Source organism: Thamnophis sirtalis, unplaced genomic scaffold (genome assembly GCF_051295495.1).
Source record: "Thamnophis sirtalis isolate CommonGarterSnake01/CBP01778 unplaced genomic scaffold, rThaSir2_p1.2 scaffold_9, whole genome shotgun sequence".
Taxonomy (NCBI): Eukaryota; Metazoa; Chordata; class Lepidosauria; order Squamata; family Natricidae; genus Thamnophis; species Thamnophis sirtalis.
In genome coordinates this window covers 17,685,219-17,701,870 of record NW_028261389.1, presented here as the reverse complement: position 1 = coordinate 17,701,870, position 16,652 = coordinate 17,685,219, and the positions used below count along the sequence as shown (strand labels likewise).

The 16,652-nt window shown below is 42.9% G+C and overlaps 1 protein-coding gene across 1 annotated transcript in view; it reads left to right on the top strand.

The window, feature by feature from the left end:
- The window catches only part of TMTC1 (transmembrane O-mannosyltransferase targeting cadherins 1), a 172,609-nt gene extending 156,610 nt beyond the window's left edge, over window positions 1–15,999 (top strand). Inside the window, exons 14-20 of the mRNA XM_087722949.1 lie at window positions 2,120–2,222; window positions 6,652–6,787; window positions 7,661–7,805; window positions 8,437–8,574; window positions 9,575–9,697; window positions 11,071–11,148; window positions 15,328–15,999. Coding sequence (XP_087579075.1) covers window positions 2,120–2,222; window positions 6,652–6,787; window positions 7,661–7,805; window positions 8,437–8,574; window positions 9,575–9,697; window positions 11,071–11,148; window positions 15,328–15,462 — 858 coding nt within the window. The 3' untranslated portion in view covers window positions 15,463–15,999. The remainder of the gene's footprint in view (window positions 1–2,119; window positions 2,223–6,651; window positions 6,788–7,660; window positions 7,806–8,436; window positions 8,575–9,574; window positions 9,698–11,070; window positions 11,149–15,327) is intronic.
- The last annotated feature ends 653 nt before the right edge of the window (window positions 16,000–16,652 follow it).

The window sequence follows — 16,652 nt, the reverse complement described above, 5'->3', positions numbered from 1 at the left end:
AAATCGGTTTCACCATAGATAGAGATGGGATTGCCTTGTGAAAGGTGCAGATTACTGCAGTTGACTCCACATGGGGTTTTGAAGGTTACTCAGAAGCTAGACATGCCCAGAATGCAGTGATCTGTTTATTGGCTGTATAGCCTGACACATTACTATACCACATTATAGTGGTGGCTCAGTGGTTAAAGATATTGAGCTTGTCAGCTGAAAAGCTGATAGGCCTGGGTTTGAGACCCAAATGCCACGCAGTGGAATGAGCTCCCGTTACTTGCTCCAGCTCCTGCCAACTGCTCCTAGCCGTTTCAAAGCATGCAAATGCAAGTAGATAAATAGGTACCACTTTGGTGGGAAGGTTGTTCTGTGCCACATGACCATGTAAGTGTCTTCAGACAACGCTGGCTCCCTCAGCCAAGAAACAGAGATGAGCACTGCCCGCTAAAGTCGGACATGACTGGACAGGTGGAAACCTTTACCTTTATGGCATATTATTATAGCACATTGCTTTGGCTCCTTATCAGCTTCTGGGTACAATTCAAATGGAGTACGTTTCCAATAATTTCCCATAATCAGTTGTATTTGTACCGTTAGTCCTCAATGAACAACTGTAATGAAGCCTGCCTACAACATTGAGGCTACAGTCATAAATTGCGACCATCGTAAAGTGGGTCATGGACATGATTGATCGGATTTTATAACCTTTTTCTGGGGTTTGCTATGGGGCATTTTTGTCCAAACCCAGAGATAAATACTGGGTTTTGGCTAAAATGTTGTAAATCACAGTCATGTCACCAGTTGACCCTTTGCCATATAGGTGTATGGCAGGAATCTATCTAGTTAAGCATTCTGACAGTTGTAGTCAAACATTGGGTTTTGAAAGTCAGTGGAATTATAAGAAAGTTGGAGTAGAGTGAAAGAAAGGGAAATTCAAGTCTGTTCTTAACCATGGACGCTCACAGGCTGACTTTGGGTCCGTGTATATGTCTTGACTACACTTATCTTACAGGATGCTGGTTGGTTGTCAGAATTTAATTAAAGGAAAGAGTAGTATATGTGCTACCTTGAGGTTCTAGAACAGGGGTGTCAAGCTTGATTTCATTGAGGGCCTTATCAGGGTTGTGTTTTACGTGCGGGGGGGGGGCGACCTGGGGGGCGTGGCTAGGGGACATGACTAACTTGACGTCACTTGTGTTGGGGGCACCTATAGTGGCTGAACGCTCTGCCAGTGAAAATGAGCTCCCGAGCTCCATTTTTGACAGCTCCAGTTTCATTTTTGCTGGCAGAGGTACTGCAGGCCAGGGCTTCGCTGTTTCCATGTCAACTCCGCGGGCCAGATCTAAGCACCTTGTGGGCATGGATCCAGCCCCCAGCCCTTGAGTTTGACACCCCTGTTCTAGAGGAAAGGCAAGGTATGAATTTGGTAAATTAATAAATAAACTACTGTAAACTATACATATGTGGAAGATTCCAGTTTAGAAAAGATGGACTTAATGGTTTAATTTTGCTTTGCTTCAATTATAGAATGTATCACTTAATTTTTGGTTATTCTCTGGACCTTCTTAAGCTGGGCCTGATACATAGACAGCAGTTTGCATAATTTCTAAACCTGTTACGTTAAGGGATTCGGAGTTCACTATTTAAAATTTCCCAGAGTGTTTCTCAGGTACATGTATTTAGATATACATATAAGTATATATTTTAATTTGAAGGTGAAGGTTTGTTCTCTAAGCTTGTAGGTTGTTTGACACTAACATCCCCTAAATTCTGCTGAAGATGGTATTTAGCACGGTAACGAAACACTTGGAAACTGACCCGCAAGCTCTTGACAACAAACCGTCACCCATATCCTACACCCGAGCTACAGATATTCGCCACTATATTCTAATTTATTCACTTTAGCTATGTCTTCATGCAGTTATTTGTTTATCAGATGTATGTATGCCTTAGGGAGCTTACTACCTGCTTGCTTCTGCTGCCATATTACATGCCTCAAGATCAGGCTCTCAGGCCGGGAGTAAAGCAATAGCAGCTAATGCCAGGGTTTGTGGTTGATGACCACACATCATTTAAATGGTGGCTGGCTACTGAATAACAGCATTTTCTCCCCTTTTTTTGCCTTTAGGAACAGTTAAAAGAAGCCGAGGAAGTATATCAGGCTGGCATCGAGAATTGTCCCGAAAGCTCTGATCTGCATAATAACTATGGGGTCTTTTTAGTCGATACTGGTAAGTAAAAACAAGGGAAAAGAACTACTCTGGACAAATTAAAATGATTGCCCATCGGAGTTGCTAGTCCAGCAATTTATTTCAAGGCTGCTCTGGGAAGATTTTTTTTCTTCTTATTTTCCAAAAGCTCCTCTCCATGTGTCACGTTGTATGTGGCATAATTTTTATTATTTACTATTTGTTATTATTTATGATGCACATTGAAAAGCTGTTCTTCCTCTCCTAAAACCACATTTCTGGTTCTCAACACTTTCAACTGCCAAGTCCTGATATCAGCTACTCCAAGATGAAGAGCTTTAGCTCCCACTCTGGGCGGCTGCAACAAAGCAAGGGAAGAGGCTGCAGAACCTGAGGTCCGAATGCATCAAGAGTTCAGGTGCAAAGTACTGTACACACACTAGAGCGGAGGTGGTATGCTGCCGGTTCGCACCAGTTTGGGCAAACCAGTAGTGGTAGCAGCGCGAGGCTCCGCCCATCCAACCTCATGTCATCAAGGACCTTCTGCACATGCGCGCGCGCTCCTGCTACGGAACCGGTAGTGCAGAAAATAGAATACCATCTCTGCACCAGAAGCATCCCAGGCTGGATATCTTTGAGGGTACAAGGACTTCAATTCCAAGAATTTTTGTCCATGGCCATGATGGGTTGGGAAATCCTAGGAAAAATCTGTACATCTGGAGGTCATCCAGGTTGTGAGAAGGCTGTTAAGAGCATTGTAGATAGGAGGATCCCACGTTAGATGTTGCTGTTATTACAGGTTCTTCCATTCAAATATTGCTAAGAGACTTTAGTTATTTGCGGAATTATCTTAGATGTGTCTATGCAAGTAAATTCCAGTTCAAGGAGCTTACTGGTAATCCTTGACTTGTGACCTTAATGGAGCCTGCCCATCATCATTGCAAGTTACGATGATCAAAAATCAGCTCGCCCATGTGACTGACCCAATTTGATGGATATTTTCCCCCCCAGTGGTTGTTAAAGCACATGTGGGCATTAAATGAAACAACACTTTGCTATTGTTGCCAAACTTCACCAGAAGTAAATGTTTTCAGCAAAACTGTTACAAAACATGCTTATGTGATCATGGGATGGGTAACTTCCCCCTCTCCCAAGGGAGGTTTGTTATACCTTTGAATGATTGCTAAGCTACTAGTCATGTTGGAACTACCAGTATTTCCAGGAAAATCTGCACAGGTTCCCAGTCTTACTTGTCCAGCTAAGTGGCAACATCTTAAGCCTGAAAAAGGTTTAATAGCAGTAACTGTGAGAGGGATCTTGGAGTCTTAGTGGAGAACCAATTAAATATGAGCCAACAGTGTGTGGCGACAGCCAAAAAAGCCAATTCAATCCTAAATTGCAATAACAGAGGGATACAATCAAGATGAAGCCACTCTATAAAATCTTAATAAGACCACATCTAGAATACGGCATCCAGTTTTGGTCACCACACTATAAAAAGATGTGGAGACTCTAGAAAGAGTGCAGAGAAGAGCAACCAAGATGATTAGGAGACTGGAGGCTAAAACATATGATGAAGTACTTGGCATGGCTAGTCTAGTGAAGAGAAGGACCAGGGGAGACATGATAGCAGTCTTCCAATACTTGAGGGGCTGCCACAGAGAGGAGGGAGTCAAGCTATTTCCCAAAGCACCCAAAGGCCAGACAAGGAATAATGGATGGAAACTGATCAAGGAGAAATTCATCCTAGAAACAAGGAGAAATGTTCTGACAGTGAGAACAATAAACCAATGGAATAGAAGTTGTGGGAGTTTCATCACTGGAAGCTTTCAAGAAGAGACTGGACTGCCATTTGTCAGAAATGGTGTAGGATCTTCTGCTTGGGCAGGGGGTTGGACTAGCCTGACCTACAAGGCCCCTTCCAACTCTGCTAATCTGTAGTAATAATCTAGTTTGTTTCAGATGATCTTTGAATTGATTTGAGCAGGAGGCAAGATCAATTTGAACGTGGCTAGACTTTAATCCATCAGCCAGGGATTACTTACTTTGCTTCAAATAGATACATGGTGACTTTGGAAAGATATTTGGACATTTTAAACCATGTAAACTAGCAGCCAGCAAATCCCCCCTCCCCTCTTTGCTATGCATCTTAAATTTAAATTGTAGTTATTTTTAACTTGGGTTTTATTTGCATTTCACATGCAGATTGCTCTACTCCGCTGTTCCGGGATATATGTGAATGTGTGACACACACAGTGGGTTGCTGCATAAAATTTATCTTTAAAAGCTGTTTTCTTTCCATTGCTAGCAATCTGTCACTTTTCTCAAGGATGAAATTAATTGTCAACACATTGATTGTTGTTTTTACTTAACATACGACATCGACAAATTATCCTACTTAATCAGTTCCCACAGCTTGTACTTCTCTCTACTTTCTTATCATGGGTTGTTCTGCCTTGTATGTACGGAAAATGTAATAGACCAGCTCCATCTTGTGGAAAAAGAAATATCACATTTGCTATTTGGGTTGGTATTGATTTTAGATCATGCATGTCTCTCTTCCCCTTATTTAATGTTAATGGGATTACTTTATCTGGGCTCAGTGGCTAAGATGCTGAGTTTATCGATTAGAAAGGTAAGCAGTTCAGCGGTTTGAATCCCTAGGGCCGCATAACGGAGTGAGCTCCCGTTACTTGTCCCAGCTTCTGCCAACCTAGCAGTTCAAAAGCACATGAAAAATGCAAGTAGAAAAATAAGGACCACCTTTGGTGGGAAAGTAACGGCGTTTAGTCATGCCGGCCACATGACCACGGAGACCTCTTCAGACAGCGCTGGCTTTGAAACAGAGATGAGCACTGCCCCCTAGAGTCAGGAATGACTAGCACATATGTACAAGGGGAACCTTTACCTTATCTGGGCTGCCAAAATTTTAGATGACTTATTACTGCCATCTAGTGGTCATCTGGATATTTTACTGTCTCTGTCTCTGTGTCTGTTTGTCTGTATGTATGTATTTACATTAATATTAATGCTTTTAATTTTATGTCTGTAAAACTGCTGGAAGCATCTTTTGAGACATATGGCATATATTTTTGAAATTCTAATTAGAACTAATCTTACTTCTGCCATACTTGAGAAAATAATTCCCTTCTCCCTAGCTCTTCAAAAGTAGATTAGGGAATTCATTTGTTACTGCAGCCCAGTGTAAAAAAGCTAGTGATGTGCTTTAACATTACAGGTAGTGCTCAACTTAGGACCATAATTTAGCCCAAAATTTATGTTGCTAAGTGAAAAATTTGTTAAATAAATTTGTCCCATTTTTATGGCTTTTCTTGTCACATTTGTTAACCGAATCACTGCAGTTGTTAAATTAGTAACATGGTTGTTAAACGAATCTGGGTTCTCCGTTGTCTTTGCTTGTCAGAAGAAAATGAATCCTGAACACTGCCACTGTCATAAATGTGAGTCAGCATCTGAATGTAAGTCATGACCATGGGAATGGTGCAATGGTCATAACTATGAAAAATGGTCATAAGTCACTATGACTTTGAACAGTCACTAAATGGACTGTTGTAAGTTGAGAACAACCTGTACTTGTATAGCTTGCACATTGCAAAGTAACCAATGGTTGGTTGATCCTGGGAGTATTTGTCTGTATATATATATTTATAATTGTAGATATGTCTCCCTTTGCAATGAACTTGAGCTCTTCTTGAATGTTCTATATGGCAGGGGTCCCCAACTCCTTGGACCAATGGCACGGAGGTGATGAAGGTGGGGGTGGAGGGAGATGGTTTTGCCCAGTAACCAAGCTGCAGACTGGGGGTTGTGGACCCCTGTTGTATGGGATTGTCCATCCTGTTTCTGTCAGCATTTGCTGCAGAAATCAAATCTAGAAAGCACCCACGAGTAACTCATGCAGCAGGATTCATTAACTTCTTTATACACATAATAACACATAAGGCATATATACAATACCAATGGCTGGTTCTTCCAACGTGGTAGAGAGGAGAGATTGGCTTCCAGTTTCAGTTCAAAGCTCAGACTAGTTCTTAGCTTTTGCACAGACTCAAGAGCTACAGAGCTAAGCCACGCCCAGGCTCCAAAGTGTTTCAGCTTCCATTGGCGGACCTTGTTGCTATGCCCTATTCATGACTATACTCTGACAGTTTCTATATGCATTTATTTTTTTCCAGATATTTATTAAACTTGTATGTATGCTGACTCCAAATCTCTCAAGCAGCTCATAAAATACTTTCAGAGATACTAACTTTGAATGGCCTTGGTCGATCTTGGGTCAGTCACACTTTCTCAGTCCATCCCAGGGTTGTTGTGGTGGAGAAAATATGAAGAGAAAGGTGTGTTGCAGATGTTCACTGCCTTGAGTCGTTTGTAAAAATAATAATAATAGCGGGATACAAACAAAGAAATAAAAGTTTGAGCAACCCTAACCCAGCCTTCTTTTTTCCAGGCTCTCCAGAGACTGCTGTCTCTCACTACCAGAAAGCCATTGAACTCAGCCCCGGTCATCATGTGGCCATGGTGAATCTGGGCAGACTCTACCGCTCCTTGGGGCAGAACAAGGATGCTGAAGTTTGGTACAAGCGGTAAGCATCTGAGCATCCGGTGGTGTTGTGGCCCGCCAGTGGCCAGCAGAGCTGGAAGCAAATTTGGACATTGAGGAGGTTGGGGAGGAACATGGGCCAGTCCTGTGGTCTGGGAAAGGCTCTGATGAGGGCTCTGTGTTGGAGGCAGAGAGGGAGCCAGAGCCGTATGTCAGTTATCAGCTGCCTTCGGAGTTGGAGATCAGTAGGGCAGAAGAAAAGCTGGAGTCTGTTCCCAGTGCGCGCATGCGCAGAGTTGCCAGATGAAGGAAACAGCTAAAGAACAGGGGTCGACTTGGGAGGAGGGCCACAGGTGGATAATGAATGGCCCCTCCCAGAGTAAATAAAAGCAAAAGGGGAGCGGAGTTTGCAGGAGACAATTAGTTCGCTTAATTGGTTCGTGACTGTCCGAGACTCCTTGCCAAGTTTTGCAAATATCAAGCTTGTCAGCTCTCCAAGTCAGATAAGGTCCGTGACTGTAAATCCTCCCTTGAAAGACTTTGTTGGATGTGAATGAGAAGAAGTAAATTAATAAAAGGGTTTTTTGTCGGGACCAGGAGTTTGCTTCATGCTCTCAGAAAGCCTAGGTTAGAACAGGTGGTTCTTGGGAAGGCAACAAGAAATCCTTGGCTTTTAAAAGGGAAATAGCGCTATACTGTGTGTTTTTTTAAAAGGGTTACGCTATCATTTTATGACCATTTGGCTCTGGATGTTTACTGCAAAGGAAGAATTTGAGTTTTATCTGAATTCCAGGGTTTTTTTTTTAGTAAAGGCTGGGCATAATGGGAGAGGACAGGGTAGAAGAAAAGATGAGGAACTGTTGGAGAACTTTAATGGGGTATTGTACGTAACTTATTTTGTCATTTTATTATTTAGGGCGCTTAAAATAGCACGGAAAGTTGAAATCCTGTCCCCGCTCGGAGCACTGTACTATAACACAGGCCGATATGTTGATGCATTAAAGGTTTATAGGGAAGCTGCCTCATTGCAGCCATCCAACAAAGAGACTCGGCTGGCTCTGGTGAGTTCACACGGTTCCTCTTCAGGCCTTGCAGATTTCTTTTTGCCTGCAAGTGTGAGAACTTGAAATTGGGCTGTATGAGAATAGTGAGTATGAGATTACATTGAAGCTGCTTTAACCTAAATGGAAGCGGCAGGAAGGCGGAGAGGACACAACTCAGGAATCTTGACAAAAAGATCTTCAGAAGGTAGTTAAGAAAGAACCAAGTCATTGAGGATCAACGGAGAAATATCAGCAGAAGACAAGCAAAGGAGGCTGACCAGACTGCTGGCAGGGAAAAAATGCTTTAATAAGCTGGGGTGGAAAAGCTTCTGATGATGGGCAGCTCACAGCTGAGCCACGTGATCGTCAGAAGCTTTTTTTTTACTACCAGTTCTCAGAACCAAGGACAATTGTCCATACCGGTTCGGCTGAACCGGGCCGAACCGGGAGGATTTCACCCCTGCCTCCCTAGCTTTGTCACCCCCACAAGGCAGCTTTTTGGCTCCTTTTGGAGCCCACTAACAGGGAGAAGCCAGCATAGGAACAGACAGAGGAACGGACTGCCTTACAGAGGGAGACCAACTGAATATTCCCCAGGATTTTAGGAGGAAGAATTGTTTCCTTTACTTTTTTCCCCCTCTCTTTATAGGCTCAGGTTTTAACAATGATGGGACAAGCAAAGGAAGCAGAGCAAATGTTGAGCCACATTGTGACTGAAGGAGCTGAGTGCCTGGAGTGCTACCGCTTGCTATCTGCCATCTACAGCAAGCAAGAAAACTACAACAAGGTATAGATACTCCTCTAGTAGTCTAAAAGCTGTCATCTTCCTATATCTAGAGGGCCAACGTTGGAAAAGGCCATGTCAAAATAACTGTTGATTTACAATAGGAGTTTTTAAAACAGCTAGGCCCTTTTAATAATTTAAACAATACAGTCAAAAGATGAACAGAGGTAGATGCCATCATTTCATATTGACTCATCAGTACCTACAGTACATTAACACGGTTGCAAATCAGCCTCAAAAATAAGATCTAGCAAGAGCATGAATTAAGCCTATAACGTATGCAAAATAGCAACCAATGATGAGCTTTACGCCCACAGGAGGCACAGATTGACATAAAAACAACCAATGACAAGCCTTACGCCCACAGGAGGCATAGATTGACTTAAAAACAACCTATGACGAGCCTTACGCCCACGGGAGGCATAGATTGACATAAAAACAACCAATGACAAGCCTTACGCCCACGGGAGGCATAGATTGACATAAAAACAACCAATGACGAGCCTTAAGCCCACGGGAGGCATAGATTGACATAAAAACAACCAATGACAAGCCTTACGCCCACGGGAGGCATAGATTGGACTTAAAAACAACCAATGACAAACCTTACGCCCACGGGAGGCATAGATTGGACTTAAAAACAACCAATGACGAGCCTTACGCCCACGGGAGGCATAGATTGACATAAAAACAATCAATGACGAGCCTTACGCCCACAGGAGGCATAGATTGACATAAAGCTGGTTCTGCATGCATAAGGGAGGCTTTAAACGGTTAATAGCAACAACCTCAGCAAAACCCAGGAAATGAGAGTTCCTGTGGCATAGTAAAACTTTAGTAGTAAAAGTAAAACTTTAAACGCAGAATTTGGATCCACCTGATGGCCCATAGATAGTAAATGTCTCGTAGTGGCCGAAGAAGGCATTTTATGGCCATGATTTGCTGCTGTTGTTGGATAGGAGTTTTGTTCGTCTACATTTATTGTGTCTGTCTGTCTGTGCAGGCACTTGAAGCCATAGACAAAGCTTTACAATTGAAACCAAAGGACCCCAAAATCATATCAGAGCTCTTTTTCACCAAAGGAAACCAGCTAAGAGAACAAAACCACCTGGACAAAGCTTTTGAGGTACTCACTTATATATGAATGCATGGATTGCTTATCTCATTAAACCCAAGTGAAGCTCTTCAGGTTGCTTATTTGAACACACGCATCGGAGGATCCTAGAGCAACAAGGCTGCCATAGGAGAAATCTATTTGGATGAATGTATAGTTAGATAGATGCGGTGGCTAAGATGCTGAGCTTGTCGATCAGAAAGGTTGGCAGTTTGGCGGTTCGAATCCCTAGCACCGTAAAGGAGTGAGCTCCCGTTACATGTCCCAGCTTCTGCCAACCTAGCAGTTCGAAAGCATGTAAAAAATGCAAGTAGAAAAATAGGGACCACCTTTGGTGGCAAGGTAACAGCGTCTCGTGCGCCTTCGGCATCTAGTCATGCTGGCCACATGACCACAGAGATGTCTTCGGACAGTGTTGGCTCTTTGACTTTGAAACAGAGATGAGCATTGCTCCCTAGACTCAGGAACGACCAGCACTTTATAGCTTGATAGCAAAAGGATATTTTCCAGAGAAACTTAATCTATTTTGCACCTTAAAATTTAATAGGCAACAATATGCTTATTTCCAGGGATTATGATCAACTTTTGCTATGTTGCCAAAGTTCCCAGCTTCTTAATTTGGAACAGCAGTTTCTGCGATTCATAATACTCAGCTCATATCCAAGAGTTCATCTCCATCTGAACTGTATTCCTTTTACTTTCCCTCTCATTAGAATATTTTCATTAGCTGGCTCTCTCCAACATACCAGCTCTAGTTTCCCCTTTTATCCCCCCCCCCTCAATTTTTTTAAAACAGTCTTTCAAATTCTTAGACATATTGATTGTTCTAAGAAAACTACAGTTATTACAGTGGTAGGATTCAATTTTTTTTGCTACAGGTTCTGTGGGCGCGGCTTGGCGTGATTTGGTGGGTGTGGCTTGGTGGACATGGCTTGGTGGGCCTAGTAGGGGAAGGATACTGTAAAATCACCATTCCCTCCCCACTTCAGGGGAAGGTCACTGCAAAATCCCCATATCCTCCCAATCAGCTGGGACTCAGGAGGCGGAGAATAGATGGGGGTGAGGCCAGTCAGAGGTGATATTTATCTGTTCTCTGAACTACTAAACATTTCCGCTACGGGTTTTCCAGAACTGGTCAGAACCTGCTGAATACCACCTCTGAGTTATTGGGAAACGTGTCATTAACATCCTATCCTGTCCATCTCAATTTGGGGCTCCCATGTATGGTTAGGCTACAATCCCCAACCTTCTTCATTCAGTAAATTAGTAATCTAGACTATCTAAGAACCCAAGTGTGGGAAAAGCTATTCCTTGTGTGCATTAACATCTCCACAATATAGATTCAGGTCTCCTAATGTTGAGTTTTCATTTTCATGTTAATGTAGAGCTATAAAGTGTCTGTAGACTTCAATCCAGAGCAAGCACAAGCATGGATGAATATGGGAGGCATCGAACATATCAAGGTAAGAAAATAGCAGAAATTATTTGTGTGTTTGTTATTAAAATATTTTTATTTTAATAAAATATGAGTCATCTGTGTGATTTATAATCCTTTGGTACATAATGTGCGGACACCTGATCACGTTGGATTGCATGATGTTGGATTATCTAGGTCGCCTAAGTCTCCTTAAAACAATATTTATTATTCAATATTTAATTAAATAGTCAATATCAAAAGTTCTTTACTTTGTCCAATTAAAAGCATTACAAGCTACAGTAGACTTCCCAAGTAGGGTTGTTTTTTTCTAGTTTAATTGGAGCTGCAACAAAATGTATCTGGAGGGTGCTTTTAACTTAAACGTCTTGTTATTTTAAGTTATTATTTAGAGAAGCACAGGAAACTGTTGACTCTCCAGATAACCATTGAACCAATGGTTATCTCAGCCTCAGTCAACATGGTCAAGGAATGAGCATAGTGGGAGTCCAGCTAAATACCGCGAGCTGTACTGGCTGCCCATTGGTCTCCGGACACGCTTCAAGGTGCTAGTCGTTACTTATAAAGCCCTTCATGGCATCGGACCTAGGTACCTGAGAGACCGCCTCCAGCCAATTACCTCCCAAAGACCGATTCGATCGCACAGACTAGGCCTTCTCCGGATTCCATCTGCCAGCCAATGTCGGCTGGCGACCCCCCGGGGGAGAGCTTTCTCTGTTGCAGCTCTGGCCCTCTGGAACGAGCTTCCCATGGAGATCCGGACCCTTACGACCCTCCAGGCCTTCTGCAAAGCCACTAAGTTCTGGCTGCTCCGGCAGGCTGGGGGCTGTTGAAGTATCCAGCCCCACGGTAACTATGAATGTTGTGTATTTTAAATTGTTGTCTGTCTTATTTATTCCCTTTACCCTTTTTATTGTAAGCCGCCCGGAGTCCTCCGGGAGTGGGCGGCATACAAGACTAATAAACTATACCACCACAGATGAGTTCTGTGGAAACTTCCCCCAAAATGTAGCTGCTCAGCTTGGATGCTGCCTTAGTACTAACCTTATCTTGGGTTATCTCTAAAGCTGGACTAACTGAGGCCATCTTGGAGGTTTCAGTGTTGCCACAATGGTTCTGAGGGATAGGCGAGGGAATAGAGATACCCCCAGTGATGGGTTTCAAAAATTGTTCAAACCTACTCTGGGGGTGTGGCCTCCTTTGTGGGAGTGGCTTGCCACCCATGTGACCGGATATGAAGATGCCGACGACACTTGTCAGAACCACCTTAAATTACCTCACACACAGCACTGGCATGCATAAGAATATGATGTAAACTTGTTTTTTAAAAGGCATCTTTGGTTTGCGTTAAAACAACTTCAACACACGCAATGTTCTGATTGCACCACAAACGCAGTAGTCATCCTTACCTTTCACAGAGGCACTGAGTTTTATAAATATGAGCATGATAGTGTAGAATAATCATATCCAAGGACCAGTGGTGGGTTTCAAAATTTTTTGGAAACTCTTATGTAGGTGTGGCCTGCTTTCCGGGTCCACTGGTGGAGCCTCTTCTAACTGGTTCGGTAGATTTGACGAATCGGTTCTACCAAATAGGTGCGAACTGGTAGGAACCCACCTCTGGATATCCCCCCCCCCAAATAGTTTCCCCTGAGAACCAAGGACATTCCCACATGTGGCTGAAAAGAGGAGGAGGAGGAGTGAAGTTTCCAAGCAACTGGATAGCACCTTGTTTGGACCATGTGATTGTTTGGGAAAGAGGGGGGAAAACCTTACTTTTAATTATGTGAAAACCCTGGCAACCTTTAGAGCCAGTTTTCACCAGCCTATGCCAATATGATATATCCAATAAACCTGTTCTTTGAGGAACCTGCTTGCCTCGGAGTTCTGTTTGCAATGGGTGTATTACTTGGAACTCTGACACTAACCTTATCATGGGTCATCTCCTTTACACCTTCCTATTAGGCACAACACAGGGTTTCTGACTGCATCAGTGGCTGTTAAGCAGTTTTGTGAGAGGGTTAGTTCCCAAATAAACTAGTTGTCAGCGTTCCAAATATCATGCAGAATTAAATCAGAGTCCAAGGCAAAACTATCCTTAAAGTTCCAATTTAATAAGTCAGACATGTTGGTGCATCTGTGGAAAATCCCAAATCTAAAGCTTCCTGGGATTCCACCCAGTTGATCTTATCCCCACACCCATAAATCCATCACATGGTCCAATCTTCTTCAGCCACTCTGGCATTTCTACCCATCTAGTTCCGGTCAGATGCAGAGGTGCGGAGGCAAAAGATGACCTTGGGCTTCTAGAAAAGAATGACAACAACACATTGCACAGTTCTACTCCTTTTTATTCCCCCCTCCCAACTACTACACTAAGGAAACAGCATAGGAAAATAATAGAGAGTGTGGCAGGCCAAAAATCCTAAAAGGAATAGAATTGCAGGCCTGACACTAGGGCTTTAACAAGAGAAGGTTCACAAATGTTTAGCTTTGTTCTTTTCTCTATAGGCAAGAATGGGACACAAGGTCTTCAGACAGCTGGGTCTGAGTAAAAGTCTTAGATGAGGACAGCAGTAGCTGTGATTGGCCATAGTAGCAGCAGTGAACGAAATATGGGCGAAACTTCCCAAATGCAGTAGAACCTCTGGTCACGGACCATAATTCGTTCCAAACTTCAGTCTCAACCCGATTTGGTCAAGACCAGAACCTAACCAAAATTAATGCAGTGGCCACATGAGGTCGCTGTTGTTTGGCACTTACAAAAAAAAAAATAGCGCAGGAGGGGAAGTTGGCCGCGACCGTGTTTGATCGCCATCCGTTCGTGACCAGATTCAAAAATTTTATGAATTTTTTGGTCGGAACCCGATTTAGTCGTGGTCAGAAGCATTCATGACCAGAGGTTCTATTGTATGGGAAGAACCCCCTCCCCCTCCACAGCTGGATGAATTTGAGATTTTATCTGTTTGGTATGATAAAGATTCCTATGTAGTAGGATCCAGTCTGGATCAGTCATTGGGACCAGAGGTTAGGTTTCTGGGCTTTTGGATTCATGCTGGAGCCCATTCATAGGGAATTTCTCTCTCACCGGAATGTGGGACTAAAGACTAGACCTCTGGTTCCGGTGACTGACCCCGATTGGATCCTGCAACATTATCCTGGGAAATGTACATTTGCCTTCATCCCTATGTAGCTTTGATACTTATTCCTTTTGTCTGTGCCAGTGTATATTCATGAACTGGAAGAAGGCTTAGTAACAAGGTCAGCCAATGGGAGCTGAAACAGTTTGGAGCCTGGGCATAGCTTAGCTCTGCAGCTCTGAGTCTGCTGAGCTCAAAACTAATTTGCTGCTAAAAACTGAAACTGAAACTGTTCTTTCCTCTGCCTGTGTTTGCTTGTATTCTCTACCACATTGGAAAAACTGCTTTTGGTATTGTATCTTTACTTCATGCGTTATATTATATATAAAGAGAAGTTAATGAGTCCCTCTGAATCAGTTACCTGTGTGTGCTTTCTGGATATGATTGCTGCAACAAACTCTGGCAGTCTGGTCTGTGCATCATATCTCAATTAATAGAGAAATTAATTTTATCTTACACGGCTGTTGTGAAAAGGGAGTGGGAAAGAGAATCATATCTGAGCACTTTCAAGGAAGAAAAGAATGAGGTCTTTTAAAAGTAAATCCTCAACTTATAACAGTTCACTTAGTGACTGTTCAAAGTTATGCTGACACTGAAAAAAGTGACTTACGGCTGTTTTTCACGCTTACTATCACTGTAGCATCACTGGGGTCATGTGATCAAAATTCAGACCCTTGGACACTGATTCATATTTATGACGGTTGACGTGCCCCGGGGTCACATGATCAGCTTTTGTGACCTTCTGACAAGTAATGTCCACGGGGGAGGCAGATTCACTCAACAACCAGGTTACTAACTTAACGTCTCCGGTGACTCACTTAGCAACCTTGGCAGGAAAGGTCGTTAAAATGGGGCAAAAGTCACTTAACAAATGTCTCACTTGGCAACATAAATTTTGGTCGTAAGTTGAGGAAGTACTGCAAAAACAAGCATCCATGATGACACGAAGCTTGCAGAATTTTGATATGTGAATGAAAACTGTAGGTCCTGCCTGTGAAGTTATAAAAAAATGTTTTTTAATTCCCACCCACCCCTCTTGTTTCACATTCTTATTTTATTTTTTGCAGGGTAACTATTTCACTGCGCGCCACTACTACGAGAAAGCTTTACAGCTGGTTCCCAACAGCAAACTGCTGAAAGAAAATTTGGCAAAACTGGATCGCCTCGAGAGACGACTGCAGGAAGGGCGGGGAAGAGGGTAGCAGGACTGGCAAGGCAAATCACCCGCCTCTCGGTGAATGACTGCATGTTGTGGAAGCCCCAAGTTTCCCTCAAGACAAAAGCAAACGGAACGGAGTTACGGGGCAGCGGGGACCCCAAATAGGAGGAGTCTGCGTAGGGATCGCAGAAGAATCGCCAAAGCTTCAGGAGTCCTCCTGGAGGTGTTATAGGAGAGGTGAAATCCTAACCTTAATCCAGAGAGGATGCGTCAAAAATGGGCTGAAATTAAATGCATTGCTGGGATGATTGTTGGAAGGCAGGCAAGGAGTTGTTTTAACAAAAATCAGAGGGAGCATTATTGCAAGAAAAATGCTCTTGAAACCTGGTGCCTGATTAGCCAAGAATAAAGCTGCATCAGTCAGTGAGGAAGTGAGAGAAGAGACAGGGACAGCTGTCAAGGAGGGAAATGCCACTCACCTGAGGCAAAATCTCGGCAATAAATCTTGAAGAAGAATTGACTGTTATCTCAATGAAAGCGATGTAGCTCATTCTCCTCTAAACACTTACATCCTGAGAATGATTTCAAGGGGGGGGGCATTCTATGAAACATTTGTGACGATTTTCACTCATGTTATCATAGCATTAATAGGAATGGAGATTTGCCAACATGATTAATGAAAATGTGATTAACAAAAAGAGCTTAAAAACAAAAAGATGGATTTGGGAATATTAAGGGGTCAGAGTTGTTCAGAAGTGCTGTTTCCCCCTAAAATTTCCCTCCATGGTTGCAGTGGATTCCATTTGCAAATATCTCTGATCCTATGCGATCTCAGAGGATGATTTAAGAGGATCTGCAGTGCTGATTGTCAGGAATTGGTAGAAGGCACTGCTGTGTGAAGGAACTGCCTCAGAATGCCTTCCAGAACTTCCTTGAATGATGCCTTTGAATCTTGGCTAAGAAGACACCTGATATAGCTATATCTTGCTGGGTCCAAAGCTTTTGGACTTGCTAATGTTTTGAGACTTGGGAAATGAATAATTTCTGAGGCATTTTTTCCCCCTAATGCAACTTCTAGAAGTTTCGCTTCCTTTTTTTTTCCTCTTCTCAAATGAGGAAAAAAAAAAATCAGGATTATTAAATATGACAGAAAAGAAGACAACTTCGAGGTGGCGCAGTGGTTAAATGCAGCACTGCAGGCTACTTCAGCTGACTGCAGTTCAGCAGTTCGGC